Source organism: Pseudopipra pipra, chromosome 13 (assembly GCF_036250125.1).
Source record: "Pseudopipra pipra isolate bDixPip1 chromosome 13, bDixPip1.hap1, whole genome shotgun sequence".
Classification (NCBI taxonomy): Eukaryota; Metazoa; Chordata; class Aves; order Passeriformes; family Pipridae; genus Pseudopipra; species Pseudopipra pipra.
In genome coordinates this window covers 15,988,085-16,005,873 of record NC_087561.1, presented here as the reverse complement: position 1 = coordinate 16,005,873, position 17,789 = coordinate 15,988,085, and the positions used below count along the sequence as shown (strand labels likewise).

Here is a 17,789-nt window from a genome sequence, read left to right as displayed (position 1 = left end):
TCAAGTATGAGCAGTTTGGTGGATTTTTGAAAGAAATAAGGACAAATCATTTATTTTCTGAATAGCACATAAATACATTTCTTGGTCATCTGTAAGTTCCTTCACATTAGGGGAGCCTGTCTCACACCCACTTTTCAGCCTGACTGAAGTGAGTAGGCCTAAAAATATAGAGAGGAATAACATTACAGTTAAGATTTATATTTAACATTGTGAACTGGTCAAGTATTAGTTATTAAACCTAGTCTTATCAGTGTAGTGCTACTGTTAAGGAAATGTCAATTAAAGGATATAGTAGATAAATACTGAAAAGATTTATTTAAAAGAAACATCTATAGAAGAACCAGAATTTGTGTTTTTAATAAACTTTAAATTGACAGAGGTTTTGCATATTAAACTTCTAAACCCAGAGCTAAATGCTTACTGGGAATGCATTGGAATATTGCCTAGATAAGTTTATAATAATATATAATACTCAACCTATCAGTGTGGGAAAAGGCCTTAAAGTAGAATTAAACCTCTCAGCTCTAAAAAGATAGCTGCAAAAGGTACAGTATTAATATTGAGAAATGGTTGAGGACTGAAGAGTATAATAATTACAATGCTTGCAAGGGGTTAGTTATATAATGTAGAATTCTGGAAAAGCAAGATGAATAGAAACCTGCAGTATTTTTCTGATTTGGATAAAAAGATTTCAGTACATCTTGGACATCATTTGTATTAAATATAGATTTATTTTTAAAGTGCATTTAATTAATTTCCATTTCAAAAATCTTGAGAATCTATTTTAAAATCCGAGCATACTTTGACTGCTGAAATAATTGCACAAAACCTGAGCTAAAAATGTTTGTTGCCATAGTTCTAGAAGAAATGAAACTGCTATACTGATGCAAACGCGGGAGTAAGGACCAGTAGAGTTTATCTCTAAAGATATGCAAGGGCAAAAAGAATATTTGCATAATTTTAGATTACTCAGTGTTTCAATTCAGTGACTAAATTATTCCTCTCCTCCTTGAGCCTGCATTTGGCTTGGAGACTGCAAGTTAATTCAGCTTGACCAATGAGTAGAGACACATCCTTTAAGATTTTAAAAATGGTGTAGTTCATCTTCTACGTGTTATTTTTATTCACCACCTGGAACAAGAAAATAAGCTTCCAGTCAGTGTCTCAGCTTTGAAAAATGTTCTTTGCCTTGCATAGCGTAAAATGGAAATAGCTATTCTGGCATAACTTCATAAACAAAGGCGATATCAACCTATTGGGACTAAATTACTTGTCTCCCCTGTTATTTGGGTGAGTAAATGTGCATGAATAAGCTTCAACAAAACTATATGAAAGCAACTTAAAAAGAGAGAGATCAGAACAATCAAGAGGTAAAAAATGAAAGTTAAGGTACCCCCTTGTGTGATTGTGCTCCCCACGCTCTGGCCCTGTGATCAATAGTCATTAATTTGGGCCCCAGAGGAAGATGGGGCTCGTTGTGTTTCTTTACCTGTGGTCTACACATAGCTCCAAGTTAAATCTAGTTTCTCCAGCCCCTGGGCTGCCTCCTCATTTTCCCTTTGCAGTGTTGGAAATTCACGTATCCATCACCTACTCACAGAGCTGCCCAAAGCACCAGCTCAGCTCTGCCCTGAGGACGGGGCTGCTCCAGCCTCAGAAATTTGCTGTGGAGATGGGAGAGTTACATGAAAGCTTGTCCTTCCTCAGGTATGGCCCTCAGATTGCTGTCCAAACCCTGCTGAAATAGAAATGAACCTACCTAAAATATCTTATTTCCTTCTCAAAAAGAACTGCATGGCATTGATGTACCACAACACGCCGTGAGTGCCAGCTCAGCACAGAATCCTTAGAACAACCAACTCTGGTGAAAGGGGCTTCATAGCAAAAGCTACATTCCTGAGGACTGTATGAAGCATCAGGCTGGAACTGGTTTGGGATGAATGTGGTTTTCCACTCTCTTATTTGAAAAACAAAACAGAAGCTCAAGACATCTTGTTATGCCAGAAGTAGCAGTAGGTAGAGTCCTCGTTTGAAGAGGTAGAGGCCCAAAGTCTAATCCTTACTCCCCCAAGTATTACTTTATTTTACATTGAATAATTAAAGGAATATTCATTTGGGAATCAACTGTTCCAAGAAAATTAAAGTCATGTTTCTGCACTACGTTCTACATCTCTTGTCAGCTTGGTGATAATTCAAATGTGGTAGGTGCTGCTTAAAGCTGGAGAACCCCTAATACCATCCCCAAATATTTTTCGCTGTGTATAAGTTGTGGTGTTTCAAATGATCTGAAAGCACTAATATTTTGCTTTAATTCAACAGCCAGAATTGGAAAGTGGTTATAAGTCTCAGAAGAATATTCCAGGAATTTCTGTTCCTAAGTGAGGCAGCTTTCAAACTTGAGTCTTTTGAGGTTGTGTTAATTAAATGCCATTTGGAGAGGAGAGCCTGGGCTCTCTCTTTTCATTGCTTAGGTTGTTGTGCTTCAAATAAGCCTAATATTTTTGTGGTTTTTTTGAAGTGGCCACAGATTTCTCAGCCTTAGGTACCCAGGGCAGCAGTAACTGTGTGATCACAGCATTCACTTTCTATTCTGGCAGAAAAATTGCCCATGTGGAAGAAATACCATGGAGGGAACGATTCTACAAAGTTGTGTAAATAGAGTTTGGTTGTAATTTTGCCATCTGAGGTAGTTCTAGTTACCACCCCAGATGATGGTCTGTTCTGAATAATTTTGGTTTCATCTGAAAAACTGTAGCATGGTGAATTTATGGAACTCAGTATTCACTTCAAGTCCTTGAAATGCACCGTTTTAAAATTGTGGTTTGAGACAGCTGGGATGTAGCTGAGCTGTGCCATCCTATACAAAACAAATATTTGTATGATGTTTTCCAGTCACAAGTAGGAAATAGCTTGAAATCACTCCCACAGATATCCTTATTCTCAGGAGACCTTCCAGCCCAATTAATTTTACGAACTCGAGAGATTTGTGCCAACTCCAGATAAGCTTTCAGACTTTTTCATACTTAGCTGAAAGCACCTCCAGAAACTTCTACAGTCACCCCTTCATTACCAGTTACAGACAAGTGCTTTAAATCCCCAAAATTGATTTAAGGGGAAAGGAATAAGCATGGAGAAAAAAAATAACAACAGCTAATTCTAATTTCAGGTGGCAGCACATGTACCATGGCAGAATTCTGTGATTATAGTGAAGTTATAGAATGTCTGTGGTGAACACAAGGAGTATTAAGTTTAATATATTGATAACATAATTTTAGGTTCCCAGGAATCCAAGCATATTCTAATCCAAGGATAACAAAGTCCTGCAATCAGAAGCAAATCTAATGATAACACCACTGTATTCTTCCCCTGTGGCTTCTGAATATTTGGCACTTTGGAGTTAATATTTTTTTTCTTCTAAATAGGCTTTATTTTATATGTTGGCTTCAGGTAATTTCACATATTTCTGGTTTAGTTTTTAATTTTTCAAGTCCTTATCTCAAAGAATTGCAATCTTTAGTCTGTGACAGCATTATGAAAGTGGATGGTTTAAGAGTTTGGATGATTATGAGCATTAGTTTAACTTTTCTTATCCTGACTGGAATCAGAGTCCTAATGAATGAATTTGTCACTCTTTTGATGTAGGAAAACACTGTTTAAATACATCCCATATTATAAGTTTACATTTTATGTTGAAAATTTTCAGTGACATGACTAAAATTGCATCAGATATGCACCAGAACATCCAAGTTATAAAGCGACTGTGATTTTTTCCACGATAATTCAATGGCTGCTGTGTGTGTCTCCTGTGCTTCCATCTCCTGAAACCTGTAGATCAAAAGTGGGGTGGTCAGTCAATCAAATATACAGAAGAAGGTAAAGGTCACAGTAGTGCTACTAAAAGTATTACGCATTAAAGCTGTGACAAATCATTTTCATGACATGGATTGTAAAAAAGAGCAGAAAATGTCACAAAATTAATCAATTCTCAGGAGACACACTGGAAGAATGAAGGCAAAAAAAGTAAGGTAACCCTCTCAGTGCTTTTGGTAGTTCTGATTTTTCTGTGTCCCTCCAATAGGGGAAGCTGCAGTTTTGTTTGACAGAAGGCTGCCTTTTTGGGGAGCCTTTGAGTCAGCTATAAAATATGCATATCAGCTTGAATATGAGTGCTCATCTTACAGATCTAGGCACAAATTTGGGATTAAAATTTCTTTATTTTGAACTGTGAGCCCCTTGGGTCTAGACAAGAAATCTGGCAGCTCTTTGGTCATCATCTCCTCGTGTGGATGGAGGATATGAAATATCACAGGTATAGGGGCTTGGTGGAAGATGTTCATGTTAAAAATGTTTCCAGTCTCTCCAGATGGATGTCGGGGAGGATAAGATTAGGACAAAAGTTGTAACTGGTGTGAGAAGCCTAAATAATAGAGGCAGACATGGGATGAAAGCATCTGGAGAGCAAAGTCTCCCCATGTTTGAAGTGAACACCCAGATTTGTAAGTATCAGGACTTTTGCTACTGTCTAAATATGTGTGAAATTAGAGAGTGACAACCTGTTGCTTCTGTGGAATATTCCACAGAGTGACAGGGATGTTTTGATATTTAAAAGTTTTAATCTTGTTTATGTTCATGTGAATTTCTGCATGAAATCATATTTTAAAATTAAAACAAGGTGAGCAAGCACACCACGTTAAACAGAAATTACCAGGGTTGCAAACTCAAGCCATCAGAAATCCCGGAACATTTGTGCAGAGCTAATTCTCACCCCTTGAGCATTTGCCAAAGTCTTTAAATGACATTATCAGTGTTGTTTTCCCCAGCATCACTGCCTGGTTGGTGACAGAGCATCAGCTGACCTGTGGGGGAAGCAGGGTCGTGTGATGAAGAGACCTGTCTGTGGGTCTGTCCCTGTCTATCTGCTGCAGGAGGGGAAGTTCTGTAGGGAATATTCAGGGACTGCACAAAGGCAGAGAATCAAATCTCTCAAGAAAAGACTGTGACAGTTTTGAGCTGACTGCAGCTTCTCTGTGGAGGATTAATTCCTCACAATTCCTGACAAATATGCATAATATTTGTTTGGATTTTTTTTTTCCTCCCAGCAGGATTCTTTTGCCACAGTGTATTTTTTTTCTCTTTTTTTTTTGGACATTTTAAGGTGGTGGTATTTAAAAATTTTAGGCCACTCAAAATGTTTAACTCTTGTCTGAAATGTTTTGGTAAGGATCTTCAGGAGTCTCTCAACTTTCATTAACTGAACATATTTTAAGAATCCCAGAATGGTTTGGTTGAAAGGGACCTGAAAGATCACTGTTCCAACCTCTGCCATGGGCAGGGACACCTTCCACCAGGTTGCTCCAAGCCCTGTCCAGATTAAGCAAGGGGTCTTTATTTTCTCTTTTGCTTTGATCATGTGGCATGATAAATACTGTATAAACACTTCCAGATTTTCTGCTCTAAAAATCAATTCTTGCTGTTATTTTAGATGTTTTCCTGTTGCAAAACAGGCAAGACCATATTTTTAAAATATGATTGTAATATCAGAACAACTGACTGAGGTATAAGAATAGATGAAAGAAGCTCCAGTGTTGTGATACATTTCTTGGCCATTGACTGTATTTTATCTTGGCAATGTCAAATGGGTGTCAGAAGGATTTCAGCCTGGGCTCAGAAGTGTCCTCCCGGGGCCTGAGGCTCATGATAAAGCTGAGCACCATCCCCTGCCTGCAGTGCCCCAATTCCTTATTGAGTTCCTTCCCTGGATCTCTCAAATGATTCACCTGGATGGATTATTGTGACCAGTCCTAAGTGGCACCAGGGTATCTTTGAACAGCCACTGGAAACATAACATGCACTAGAGCTAAAACTTTCCTACATATCCAGTTGAGCCAGTTTACAAACATGAAAAGAATCTGCAGTAATAAGACAAATCAGTTTGGACCTGTCTCCAAACTGCTCTAACACTCTGGGCATTTTACTGTTCTTATTCAAGAAGTTGGTTTCACTGTCCTTGGTGTAGTAGCTGGGTTTTACCTCCCTGTTCATCACTAAACAAGGATGATTCGTTTCAGCTACAGAGAAGTCTTCACTTTCTAACTTGATTTTTTAAATTAATAAGTAAATTGTCATAGACATTCTGAAAATGTACACTATATTTATTTACTTTCATTAATTTTATTGAAGTGAGCACATCCTTTCCAGTCTTCCAAAGCCTGATTTGTTGGATGTTTCAGGATTGTTTCCACTGTTTGCAATATGGTCTCTCATACTAACATTTCATACTATCAGATATTTCATCGTTGCTGTTTTAGCATATTGTGCTTGACCCATGGCAGCTTTGAATGCAAATAACAAACAAGCTGATGCACAATGCTTGGTTGTTAAACTGAAATAATATGGCAAGGCTAAACTGGGTTTCATTTTTCCTTTTGAATATTATTAATTGCAAAGTGTTGACTGTTAATTTAATTAAATGTTTTGTTTTAATATAAAACCATTTTTCAGTTCACTGACTCACCATTTCATTTAATTAATTGCAAACCTCAAGATTTGATTACTCATAGTTCTCCTTTAGTTAATTTACTTGTTCACAGTTTTGACAGAAAAGCTTTCAAACTAATATGAAGGAGGGGCACAGTCTGACTAATCAGGAAACTGGAAAAAATAGCTGTAGCAGGAGTATGAGATTAGCAGATACTCAGGGTCACCTAAAAAAGCTCAGAGTCCTTGTATTCACCATCAAAATCTAATTTTCAATGGTCGGATATTAGTTAAATTTGTTGGGTTCACTTGCATGCAAGACACTGTAGGTACCTCAGTGTAGGGATGGAATTGAGTTTGGGTTTTTTATGTCTCCAGGAAGGTATTTGCTAATGAGTAAATTGTGATGTTACTGGGGGCAAGATGCACTTGTAACCTGGTTCAGCACTGCCCTGTAACGGGGGACTGGCCTTGAGGGGGACATTGCAAATGGCCTGGAGTTGGTGTGATCTTTGGGCCATGCAGTAAAAATGCTGCTTCTGTTGAAATAGTTCTTGAGGCTTCCCAGAGGAATAACCTTCAGTAGTCTGTGTGTCTGTGTAGGGGATGTCTGAGTAAACAATTAACCAGTGGCTTTAATGGGATGCAGACAAGGGTTGGAGAAGCCTCTCTGGTGGTACCCTGCAGGTACCACAGGGGCCGTGGCTGGAGGAGCAGAGGATGTGCTCAGTGGGTCCAGGAGCAGCCAGAACCTCACAGAACATTTGGATCTGTTCCATCTCCAACACCCCATAAGCCCTGAGTTCTCCCCAGAGCAATGCTATTGCTGTGTTCAGTCAGCTGAGTGTGGCCCTCATTTGCATCCAGCTCCCTTGTTTGAGAACTCTTTGGTTCTTAGGCCTGTTTTAACTGTGGCTCAGAATACGATTGCAGAATTTTGCCTGTGCCTGAAGCGTGCTGGTTTGTGTGTCCTTGAGGGGTCATCTGGGGGCTGAACTGGTGTGTTGTGCAGCAGAGTTCTGCAGACTCGTCAGAGGCAGAGTACACGGTGTCCTGACCAAAGTCACAGGAAGAAGGTTACTAATGGCAGCTGGTTGTTGTGCCATATGCAAGGTGGTGCAGGTGTAGCTGACCACCACAAGCTGTTATGCAATTGTAATCAAGATTCATGTGCAGGGAGCTGTCCCTGAACACTGCTCCCAGATTTCGGCGTGGGTGCGGCCGTGTCCCTCTCAGAGATCCCACCAGCTCTCCAAGGAGCTGCTGTGTTCCAGCCAAGGCAGCTGGGGGGTTCTGGGCTACTGGTGGCAGTTCTGCAGAGAAACCATTTCAGTTGTGCTGAGACTCTTCCTGTGTTGTTGTTGCATTTAAAGGCTGTACGTGTTTGATAATAAACGGGCCGCAGTTTATTTCCTGGGCGTTCAGTGATTGATCACAGCTGGCAAAAGATAACTGAAGGAAGGAAAATTTCAAGTGTAAATGGAGAGGGGAAAAATGGGAGCTTTGAAGTATGTGATCCAGCATGTTGGTTTTCCTAGTGATCCTTTCATTTTGGAGGGAAGTAGAGGGATAGATGTATACGTTACAGCAGTTTTCCAGGACATTTTTCAAAGTGAGGTGCTCTCAGTGAGATCCTGCTGCTGATAATGATTCATCTGAGAGGATAGAAATGATTCTTCAGTTCTTTGTAGGTCCTTAGATAAGTCAGTTGAAGAATAGCCCTCTTTGCTACAGCTAGCCTGAGCTGAGTCAATTAAAGAAGGGAGTTTTATTAATAGTTAAATTAAATAATAGCTTCAGTAACGTTAGCCATGGCAGTACCTTAATTGAAGACTTTGCCAATGGGCAATTTGCTGCACGTTTTCTTCCATCATTTCAATCAGTGGCACCCCCTTACTGCTGAAACCATTTCCTTTAGCCTCAGTTTTATTATCCTTCAGAAATGCTGAAGAATTAATGCGTTGTTATTACAATGCCTCATACAGGCACATTTTGGGGCTTCTGCTGCTATCAGAGTTCAAGTAAGAAGTTATACAGACTGGGGAGTGGTGAGTGGGGGCATAAAGACTTTGCTGACACTGAGCTGAGGGATAATCTTGGCTGGATCTGCTTCAAGGCTGTGCAGGATCTTCACTGCTCTCTACACTAGGACCGTGCTTTACTCTTTAAACTTTTAATGCTGAAGTGGAGTGACTTTGGTGTGGCAGATGGCACAGCACAGTTTTCTGATCCATCACTGTGTTTTGGCTGGTGTCCTTATGGCAGCTGTGTCTGGTTAGGGAGCTCAGAAACGCCTGACAATAATTACCTTTAATTTCTGCAGGCGGCAGCGTGGTGGTTTTGGGACTGTGTTTATTATTTTCTGTTTGTTCCTTGGTACCCTTTCTGCCTTTGTTACGCTTCTGTACAATTGTTCAGAAGGTTTTTGGGGATTTTTATGCTGTTGTTGTTGGGGTTTTGTTTTTGGTTTTGTTTTTGTTTTTTTCCCCTGTTTTAAATACAGTGCCCTGTATCATTTTTTCTAGTCTTTTCTCTGAACATTTTACTGAAGGTATGAATTTATATTCCCTGTCTGTCTCCTTATGAATAGCTTCTTTACTATTTTGTGTAATTAAACTAATGAAATTTTATGCCTTATAGTCCATACCAAGAACCTGTATAAATAGTGACCCTGATGAAAATCCTTACTGGGATATTGGTTCCTCGATACATTCCTGGGTACATGAAAGTGATAAAAAGGTGTAATAAAGAACTCCCTGCTCCGACCTATATTTTTATAACCATCAAAAGGAATATGATTTTTTTGGTAAATAGATGAGAAATATAAAGTAAAAAGAGGTTGCTGTGGGTGGGTACAAGTTTCTGAAAACGTTGTAGTGATGGCTGTACCTCAAAACTTGGAATTGGTTGGATGAGGAGGAAAAGGTTGGAAAAGCAGGCAGGTGCCTGGAAATCCTGAAGGCAGTAAATTCCTCAGGAGAGTTGGTCTGATTCTTGGTTTTTTTGAACTTCCTGAAAATCGTGTGAAATTCACTTCAGAGAGCAATCCCACTTCCTTTCCCTAGGAAAAAAAGTGGAAGTTTATAGACTATTTCATCTTCTCCGGAAACTGTGTGAAGAGTTTTATCATTGAAGATTTATTCTGTGATGGATTAAGTGTGAGTGATGTCAGAATTTGTAAAAACAGGAGTTTAAACATCGGCATTTTATACCTGCTGGATAAAAAAACCTGTAGCATTTGCAGAACTCTACTGGCTGTTATAAAGAAAATTATTTTAAAATAAAAAGTGGGTACTATTACAGTGCAGTGACCTTCTGTACCAAGTGATTAAAGGACCTAAAAGACAAAATTATTGATGATGTTTTCTGGACTCACATTTTTGTATTTAGTGTATATTAATAATGAAATTAACTTTTGTGAAGCTCATTAAAGGAGCAGCTGAGCTAATCTGAGTGTCAAATTCAACTGCTTTTAGAAGACTTTTAATTTGTGGATGTGTGGCTATATAGGATGTGAACATTTTGAGTTCCCTTTCATCAGTGTCTAATCTGTCAGTAGGCAAATACTTCCCAGAAACAGATTATTTCATTGTGGTTGGATGTGTGATATCTTTGTGGGCACACAAATGAAATTCCTGGGTTTTTGGGGAATGCAGTTCAGTGATTTTGTGGAACCATGCCATGCTATACAGGAGGAAGCCAGTAAACTCATTAATCCATATCTGAATGAATAAACAGTTATACCTGTGGAGATCTTTTTGGTTAAGGGTTTGCATACCCTGAATTTTCCTACGAGGTAGATGGATTCAGAGGAGGGATTTTAAGTCACAGCCTTCTCAGAGTAAAAGCAATTTGATACTGTGTGGAAGGAAATTGGATCTTTTACTTATTGACCAAGTCAAAATGATAAAAAACGTTGCTCTTATGAAAAAAAAGATACTGGGAAGCTAAATAAAACTAATTATGATAATTATGGAGACCTGTAGCCTGACACTGCTCTATTTCTTCTCATTTACTACAGGAAATAATTTAGTTTTTAGTCACTTGAAAATATTCTAACAATAACCCCCCTTAATTCTGGTCTTAATGGTCTCTTAAAAATGGGATTGAGTTTGTACTTAGCCATATTGTATTTTTTTACACATTTCCAATGTGATATTTTCCTGTAACAATAATGTTAATCTAAACCAAGAGACTTCTGAAAGAAACAAAATAATATTTGGATATATAATGTGATAGTACAGCATTGATTGCTCCATGTTAATTGGCTTTGAACTGTTGAAATTAGGAAATACTGTATCTTCCTGTGTGTGTGGAAATTTTGTAGCAGCTAAATAAGTCAACCAGAAAGTGATCAAAGTGACAAGGTGATCAAAGTGACAGGAAATTATATTTAAAAGTATAATCAAAAGGGATACCATTAAATAAATATTTCTTTATGTTAAAAAGAAATATAAACATGAAAGAATTTTTTTTTTTAAATCCTTAGAATGGTGTATTGAAGTAACTTGACTTTAAAATAAAGGCAGTGTTCAGGATAGCATTACATAACTGGACTAAGAATGTGCAGTGAATTTATGTGACTTTTTCCTCCTGAGAGGAGAGGTTTTGTTCAGGCTTTTCAGTGCCACAGTGTATGGTATGATACTGCATTTCATTTATTTGTCTTTTCCAGGTCTGACAGCAGCTGCCATGGCAGAGGCCATGAAGCTCCAGAAAATGAAACTCATGGCAATGAACAGCCTCCATGGAAGTGGGAGTCAGAATGGAACCGAGTCAGAGAACGAAGAGCTCAATTCTAATGCAGGTGAGGGATGCTCTGAACACCTGGGCTTGTGCTTGGGAAACAGAATCAAAAATCTGTCTCAAATTCTTGTGCTCTTTTGTTTTGTAAGCTCTGCTCTGCCTGTGTCAAAGCAAAATTCCTGCACCCGTTTGTCCAGTGTTCCTCCAGTTTCACTCCTAATAGATATCTTCATATTGGTGAAGGATTGTTTTCATTACTGATGTTTTAAACTGCCTCATAAATATATTTGTGGTAACAAAAGATTTCTCTATTGCCGATAGTAGAGTTATTTCCAGAGTTTTCCTGTAAATATTGGAAAGTTTCCAAAGCATCAGGTTGTTGTAATTCATTCTGAGTTCCACAGTTCACTGGAGAAAGGTAAAGTAGGGAGTGCTAAATCACCAACTTTCTGGCTTTCCTGCATTTTGTTCTTTCCTTGGGTGGATATTTGCAAAGCACAGCTGTGAAGGAGAGTTGTGATGAACCTTTGCTGTGGCCTGACTGGATCTGTTGGGGGGAAGGCCCTGACACCCAACATGTGTTCAGGCTGTACCAGATAAGCATTAATGTAAATTGGAATGAAGTTCCCCGAGTCCCAGCTCCCCAGGAACAGGGTTCAAAGGTAAAATCAGAAATGGATCCTGTGAAGAGCAAATCTTTGTTTATTCTGAAGTCCTTTTCAGGTGAATAGAAGAGATTTTTACTTGGATAGTGAGAGAACCTCGAACAGGGCAGGTCCCTTTTGTCTCTGATACCTGTCACAATAAGGGCAGTTTCCCTTGGTCTCACTTTTTCTTTGGCACAGACGATGCTATGGCACACTGCCATTCATGGTTTGTTCTCATTCTCAATTGAAGAGAAGAGGCATTGTGTGATCCCCCGTCACATCCCGCTCTCCCGTCGGCATTCCCGTGTCTCCGAAGGCAGAGCCTGCCTGGTGTGTGGTGTATACCCATCGTGCCATCAGAATGGTAATTTATTAGACCAATAAAGCAGCAGCTGGGAGGTCTTAGACTCATTTTCTAAAGGAATAACTTTGAATTCATGACAAATTATGCACAAAGCAGTCTTTCCAAAAGTGGTGTTGCCTTTTGCTAATTTTGTGTACTCATCTGTATTGAAGAAATCTGGCTTCTACCTCATGCATTAAACCTTTCCCCAGCTTTCTGTTCTGCAGGATATGTGTTTCTTATTCCCCTCTCGGACCCTAATCAATTAGTGCATATTGAATTCAGAAAAAAAACCACTGAAAAAGCATATTTAGCTTCTGTGACTCTATATACACATACTCTTGTCTGTAGTTCAGAATGAATTCTGAATTTTCACTGAGTGCTAAGAAGTAGGACTGGAGATAGAATTCCTACAGAAGAGCAAGGAAGCTTCACACTGAAAAGATGTAGGGTTGGTATTAGGGATTTAAAAGCTGCTGTACAAAAGTTTGCTGATGTCAATGTTCGTGGTTTTGCGTGTTACCTGATACAGCAAAATTTGTGCCCTTCATGTGGGGAGAATCTACATTAATGTGATTATATTAGGTATTGAGAATTTTTTTGAGGAACTCTCCTGCCATCCTTTGGACAGTGATCAAGGGTGTACATGTTACTGGGGAGCTCTCTGTGCTTTTTAGCAATTCAGTGAGTTCTACAACCAGCTCAATGCCAGTTTAAATATTTGGAGAAATCCCCACTGACTTTCACTGAAGCTGCAGTGGGCCCAAGGATAAGGGTGTGGGAGCAGTTATGTAAAGACCTTTTCTCAATTCTTTCCCCTTTTCACTGCCTAATTCAGTAAAATTGCCAAGAGCAAATTTGCTGGCTCAAGTATCAGTGTTGCTTTGCAGACAGAGAAAGAAATCCTTATGAGAAAGAACTAATGCTAATCGTACTAAAAATCAGACTTTTCCCTCTTTTTAATATCCTCAGTGCCAGCATTAGGCTCATTTTGGTAATGTGTGGGTTGGAGGGTCATATTTTAAAGATTTGCTTTAAGCAGGTACAGCGGGATGTGGCAAAAAGGAAAACCAACATGAAAGGGATGTAGAAGTTGACTATAAATTTCACCATAGAAAATAACTAAGGAATTATCAAACATTCACTGCAGAAAACCCCTGGGGGTCTGAGGTGGGGCATGAAGAGAGTGGGAATTTCATTTAGAAGTTCATACACACGTTGTAACTTTGATCTGCTGTGAAGGGAACACCAGGATAATTCTGTGTGCATGAAACCTTCACCAACTGTTTGTTTTGCTCTAGACTTACAGTTTAAATGGCTATTAAAAACAAAATGGGGATGTGAAATGAGAAAGAAAATTGAATTTTGAATTTTTTTTTTACCAAGAAGAGGTAAAAAGGAACAGAGCAAAGGAGTCAGAAGCCTCATAAGTGAGAAAAACATTTTATTTTAGGAGAGAGACCTACAGTTTCTTTGATTTGAGGTTGTGTTTAATAGCTTCTGTAATGGCTGCAACATGACTCTGCATCTAGATTTCAGCATGAATAACAACCTGTTCGTGTTTCATTTAGCTCCAAATGAGAAATTCTGTCTTTTATTGTTTTAGGAAATTAGTCTGTGTACTATTGCTCCTGGAACTTTATAATTAATCACTAAAGGTTATGGCTGTGGAGAGTTTGTGGGAAATAGATGTCTGAATGATTATAATTGTAACTGTCAAATCAGAAATATAGTTATATAGAGCGGAGGACCTTTTGCTTCCTTTGTTTTTTTTTCTTTTTACTGTAACAAAGACTTGAAGGGTTATGCAGTTTTACTTTAAAAAACCCACAACTATAGAGATTGTTGGTTTTTTACCTTAGTGCTACATGTTGACTTCGTACAACGCCACTAAATATTTCACTTTAGGATATGTGCCTTCCTCCTCATCCCGTAGTCTGATAGATGAGTGGAATACTCTCTTTTTGCTGTTGTTTATTTTAAATTAAAAATGTAATTGAGCAGCATTAAATCTTGAAGCTTTATTGCCAGATTTTTTGGAAGTGTGTCATTATATGCAGGTCATTAGTATAATAAAAAAATTGTTGAGGATGTCTTGGCATATTCATTTCAACCTCCATCTGTATCTGTTGAACTCAGTATGAAATAATTTTGGTTGTGCTTCTTATTATTACCTAGACTGGCACTTTTATAGTTTCTTCCTTTGTGGGTGAATGTATGATGATGGAAATTCTTCCAGAATTTCTCTGTCTGAAGCCAGAATTTCTGCTGTCCATTTAAAATCTGAACTGTAACTTGGTCTAACACAATCACTACCTAATTCTTTAGATATTATATTGTCCTCTAGGAAATTACAGGTGTGGAATTGGATCTTACAAGTATATCTGTGAAAGTGGGGAGTAAATGTGCCACTTCTTTCCCTGCTTCTAGTCCAGCTGGACTACCTACCTCCTTTTTGTGGTGTTACAATAATCTCAGTAATGATGGAGCTTGGTGCTGGAATATTCTAAATAATATAAAAATCCTACAAGAGATAATACTGAAAACATGGGGGGGGGGGGGGGAAATTTCCCAAAAAATTAATTTGCACATATTTTTTAATTGAAGTAATGCCTTAGTTCACAGTGCTGTGAAGAATGTGAAGGATGTTGTTATACATTTGAGCATTGGTGTCCTCCTTCCACTTTCCCTGCAGAAGAGAAAGAGATTTTTTTTGCACCTTCCTACTCATCATATGAAGTGTTGAAGCAGAACTTCTCAGGCAGTTGAAAATCTCCTCTTTAATCCAACACTGTAGGTTCTCTGGCCCCACAGTCCAGCTGAGCTGTGCTGGCTGTTCCTGGGGGCTTTGGATCCCTTTCTTTTTCCTTGTAGGATCCTGGAGAGAAGGTTGAATTCAAAGAACCAGGTGGTTTTGGGACATAGGTGGATGTGGGAGAAATTCATCCCTCTGAAATATCAGATTCCAAGTTGGACATAAATCTTGCATGACCCTATTCCTTGTTTTTTGGCTACTTCAAATGAGTCCTTGGAGATGAGGTGGTTTTTTGGTGGCACCTGAGGTTGCCCTGAGTGCAGAGGTTTGCCACAGCTAAGGCTGGTGACACATGCCAGGAGTGTTGTGGCCTTTCCTATTCCACTTGGGAAGTGAGTAAGATCAGGAGTGAGCAGCTGGCAGCGGCCTCCAGGTATTCTGGCTGTGTGTGCAGCTCTCAAAGCCCAGCCACGTAATCAATTTTGTTGTTCTATAGAAATGAGATACACAAAACAAAACCTCTCTGGTTGCACAAGAAGTGTTTGTAAAGATCACCTCTTTCATCATCATGCAATGTTAGAACTGGGTGAAGTGTATTCTGGAAATTACTGTATAATTGCATAGGGAAATTTGAAACTTATTTGAAATCAGAGCTTTTATTTTTAATAGCATGGCAGCAGGTAATTTGTACAAGTGTGTGATAGGATAGATTGCAAAATACAGAGTTGGTGGCACTACCTGAACATCCTTTAAGCTGCAGGAGCAAGGCAGGATCAGTGCCTGGCAATCGTGACAGCAGCTGTTTGTACAGAACCTCCCAGCAAAGAAAAAAGCAGGTATTTCCTTCTGGTGGCTTTTGGAGTTACCATGCATGATTTAAGAAATGTGTTTTGCTTTCCCCAGAGAGATATCAAACAGTACTAAGTGTTTCAGTGGTATTTCCTTAGGAAGTCAAAATGTTATTCTGCATGTAGAGTCTTGTTGCTTAATTTCCAGACAAGGAGCTAAGTTAGGCAGAAAAGAAAGGAAAAACACCCCAGCTTTTGGCATATGAGGATCAGAGAAAAAGCTCTCCGTAGGAAAAAAAGTGTTATCTTTTTATCCTTCTTTCCCTTCAGTACCTGCCATGCAGTTTTCTCACAAATGCAAACATCCTTCACAATCTGTTTAAAAAACCACAAATACATCACTCGGAGGAATATTTAAGGAACCATCAGGAGGGAAAAAACTCATTGGTTTAATGGAATGCTGTCAAGGAAAATCAGCATCACAAACGACACAGGGGCAGAATTGATACTTTTGCACTGACATGTTAAAAGAAAATCCCATGCATTATTTAGAAAACCCAGAAATCTGTCAGCTGTATGATTGCCGAGTTAGCAGAAGCAGGAGGATGCTGCTCAAGTTGAAAAGAAACGCGTAGGCACAGATCCATATTGTAACCTTTCATGTTCTCCACCCACCACGAATACCCAGCTATTACACGGTCAGCATTTTTGAGTTTTTCTCTTTTAAAATTTTCAAGTGCTTAAAAAGTCAAAAGAGGTAGGGCTTTTCTTCTAAAAAGCAGGATGCCGAGGCTGTTATTTTATTGTGAGAGTAAAAATGACAAGACCAGAGAATGTGATTTTTTTTTAATCCCCGAGTACCATGTAGATATCATGAAGTCATTTTTCCTGGTGTTAAAGCAAGTATTTGTGTGTTACTTGAGCAGAGAGTTATTGTTTAGAAGTCAGTAATTTTATTTAACACAAAACATGCAGTTTTACAAATACATTCAGTCAAAACTACTATTAATATCTTTATCATCACCACTAATGAAGCATACATGTAATTTTCTTAAATTGTCCTTTGGCCAGGAGGGATATATGAGCCTTGAAGTAAGAGAGAATTTCATGTTTTGGGTTTTGTGTTGCCTCATCCGAAAACTAGACTTATTTGACTCCAGCCCTTGCAGATATATTAAAACATTTTATCCTAAAAATTGAGCCCTCGGTGCTGTTTCTCCAGGGACATGATGCCTGAAGGAAATTCATGTAGTGATGAAACTCAGTGGCTTTCAGGATGTGCTTCCATACATAGCCTTGGAGGGCTGGTTTCTTGGAGGTTTCTTGAACCCACTTGCAAGTGAGGGCAAAGAAGTTGTAACCTTTGTTTTTTGGTGGAAATGGAGTGAAGGAACTAAAACATTCACGTAACACTGGGGCTTTAAAAAGAATTTTAGGAGGCTTCTGTGAACCCCAGTTTCAGTGAAGTGCAGAAGTGAATTTCTTATCTACAAACTATTTTAAGATCCCATTTTAGCTAGATTTTTAAGCAGTCACCTATGTGAATAATTTAGCTGTCTTTTTAAAAAAAATTCATTTAAACATGAACATAAATACTGTATAATAAATGTATATGATGGTTCACACATGTTGATTAGTCAACTGTATTTGCACATTTGGACTGACTGACACTCAACTCTGAGAAACACAAAGTAGCTCTGGCGTAGTTTTAGAACTAATAATGGAAATACAACTGCAGATGAATTCTGAAAATTAAAATCTCTGTGCTCTTCCGTGTAACTCTGAGGCATCTTTTTCAGTGAGAGGAATTCTGTTTCAGATTTTTGATGCTTATCTTAACACATGATGAAATTAACTGTGTTTATATAACATCATGAGCTAATGTAAACTGTTTTAAAGATCAAGCAAATTTAGCTTTTATCTTATATAGAACTCTTTTTGGGAAAGTTTTTATTAACTGTTTAAGCTCTGGGTTGTGTGAATGCTTTTTGAGTGGGTAATTCTCAAGGGTATATTTTAAGTGGGTTTATAAC

At 38.6% G+C, this 17,789-nt stretch overlaps 1 protein-coding gene across 5 annotated transcripts in view; it reads left to right on the top strand.

Annotated features, from left to right (window-relative positions):
- DACH2 (dachshund family transcription factor 2) overlaps positions 1–17,789 on the top strand; it is a 247,206-nt gene that overhangs the window by 151,580 nt on the left and 77,837 nt on the right. For all 5 annotated transcript variants that reach the window (XM_064670121.1, XM_064670119.1, XM_064670122.1 and 2 more), the window contains exon 3: positions 11,153–11,284. In XM_064670121.1, the coding sequence (XP_064526191.1) occupies positions 11,153–11,284 (132 nt within the window). The remainder of the gene's footprint in view (positions 1–11,152; positions 11,285–17,789) is intronic.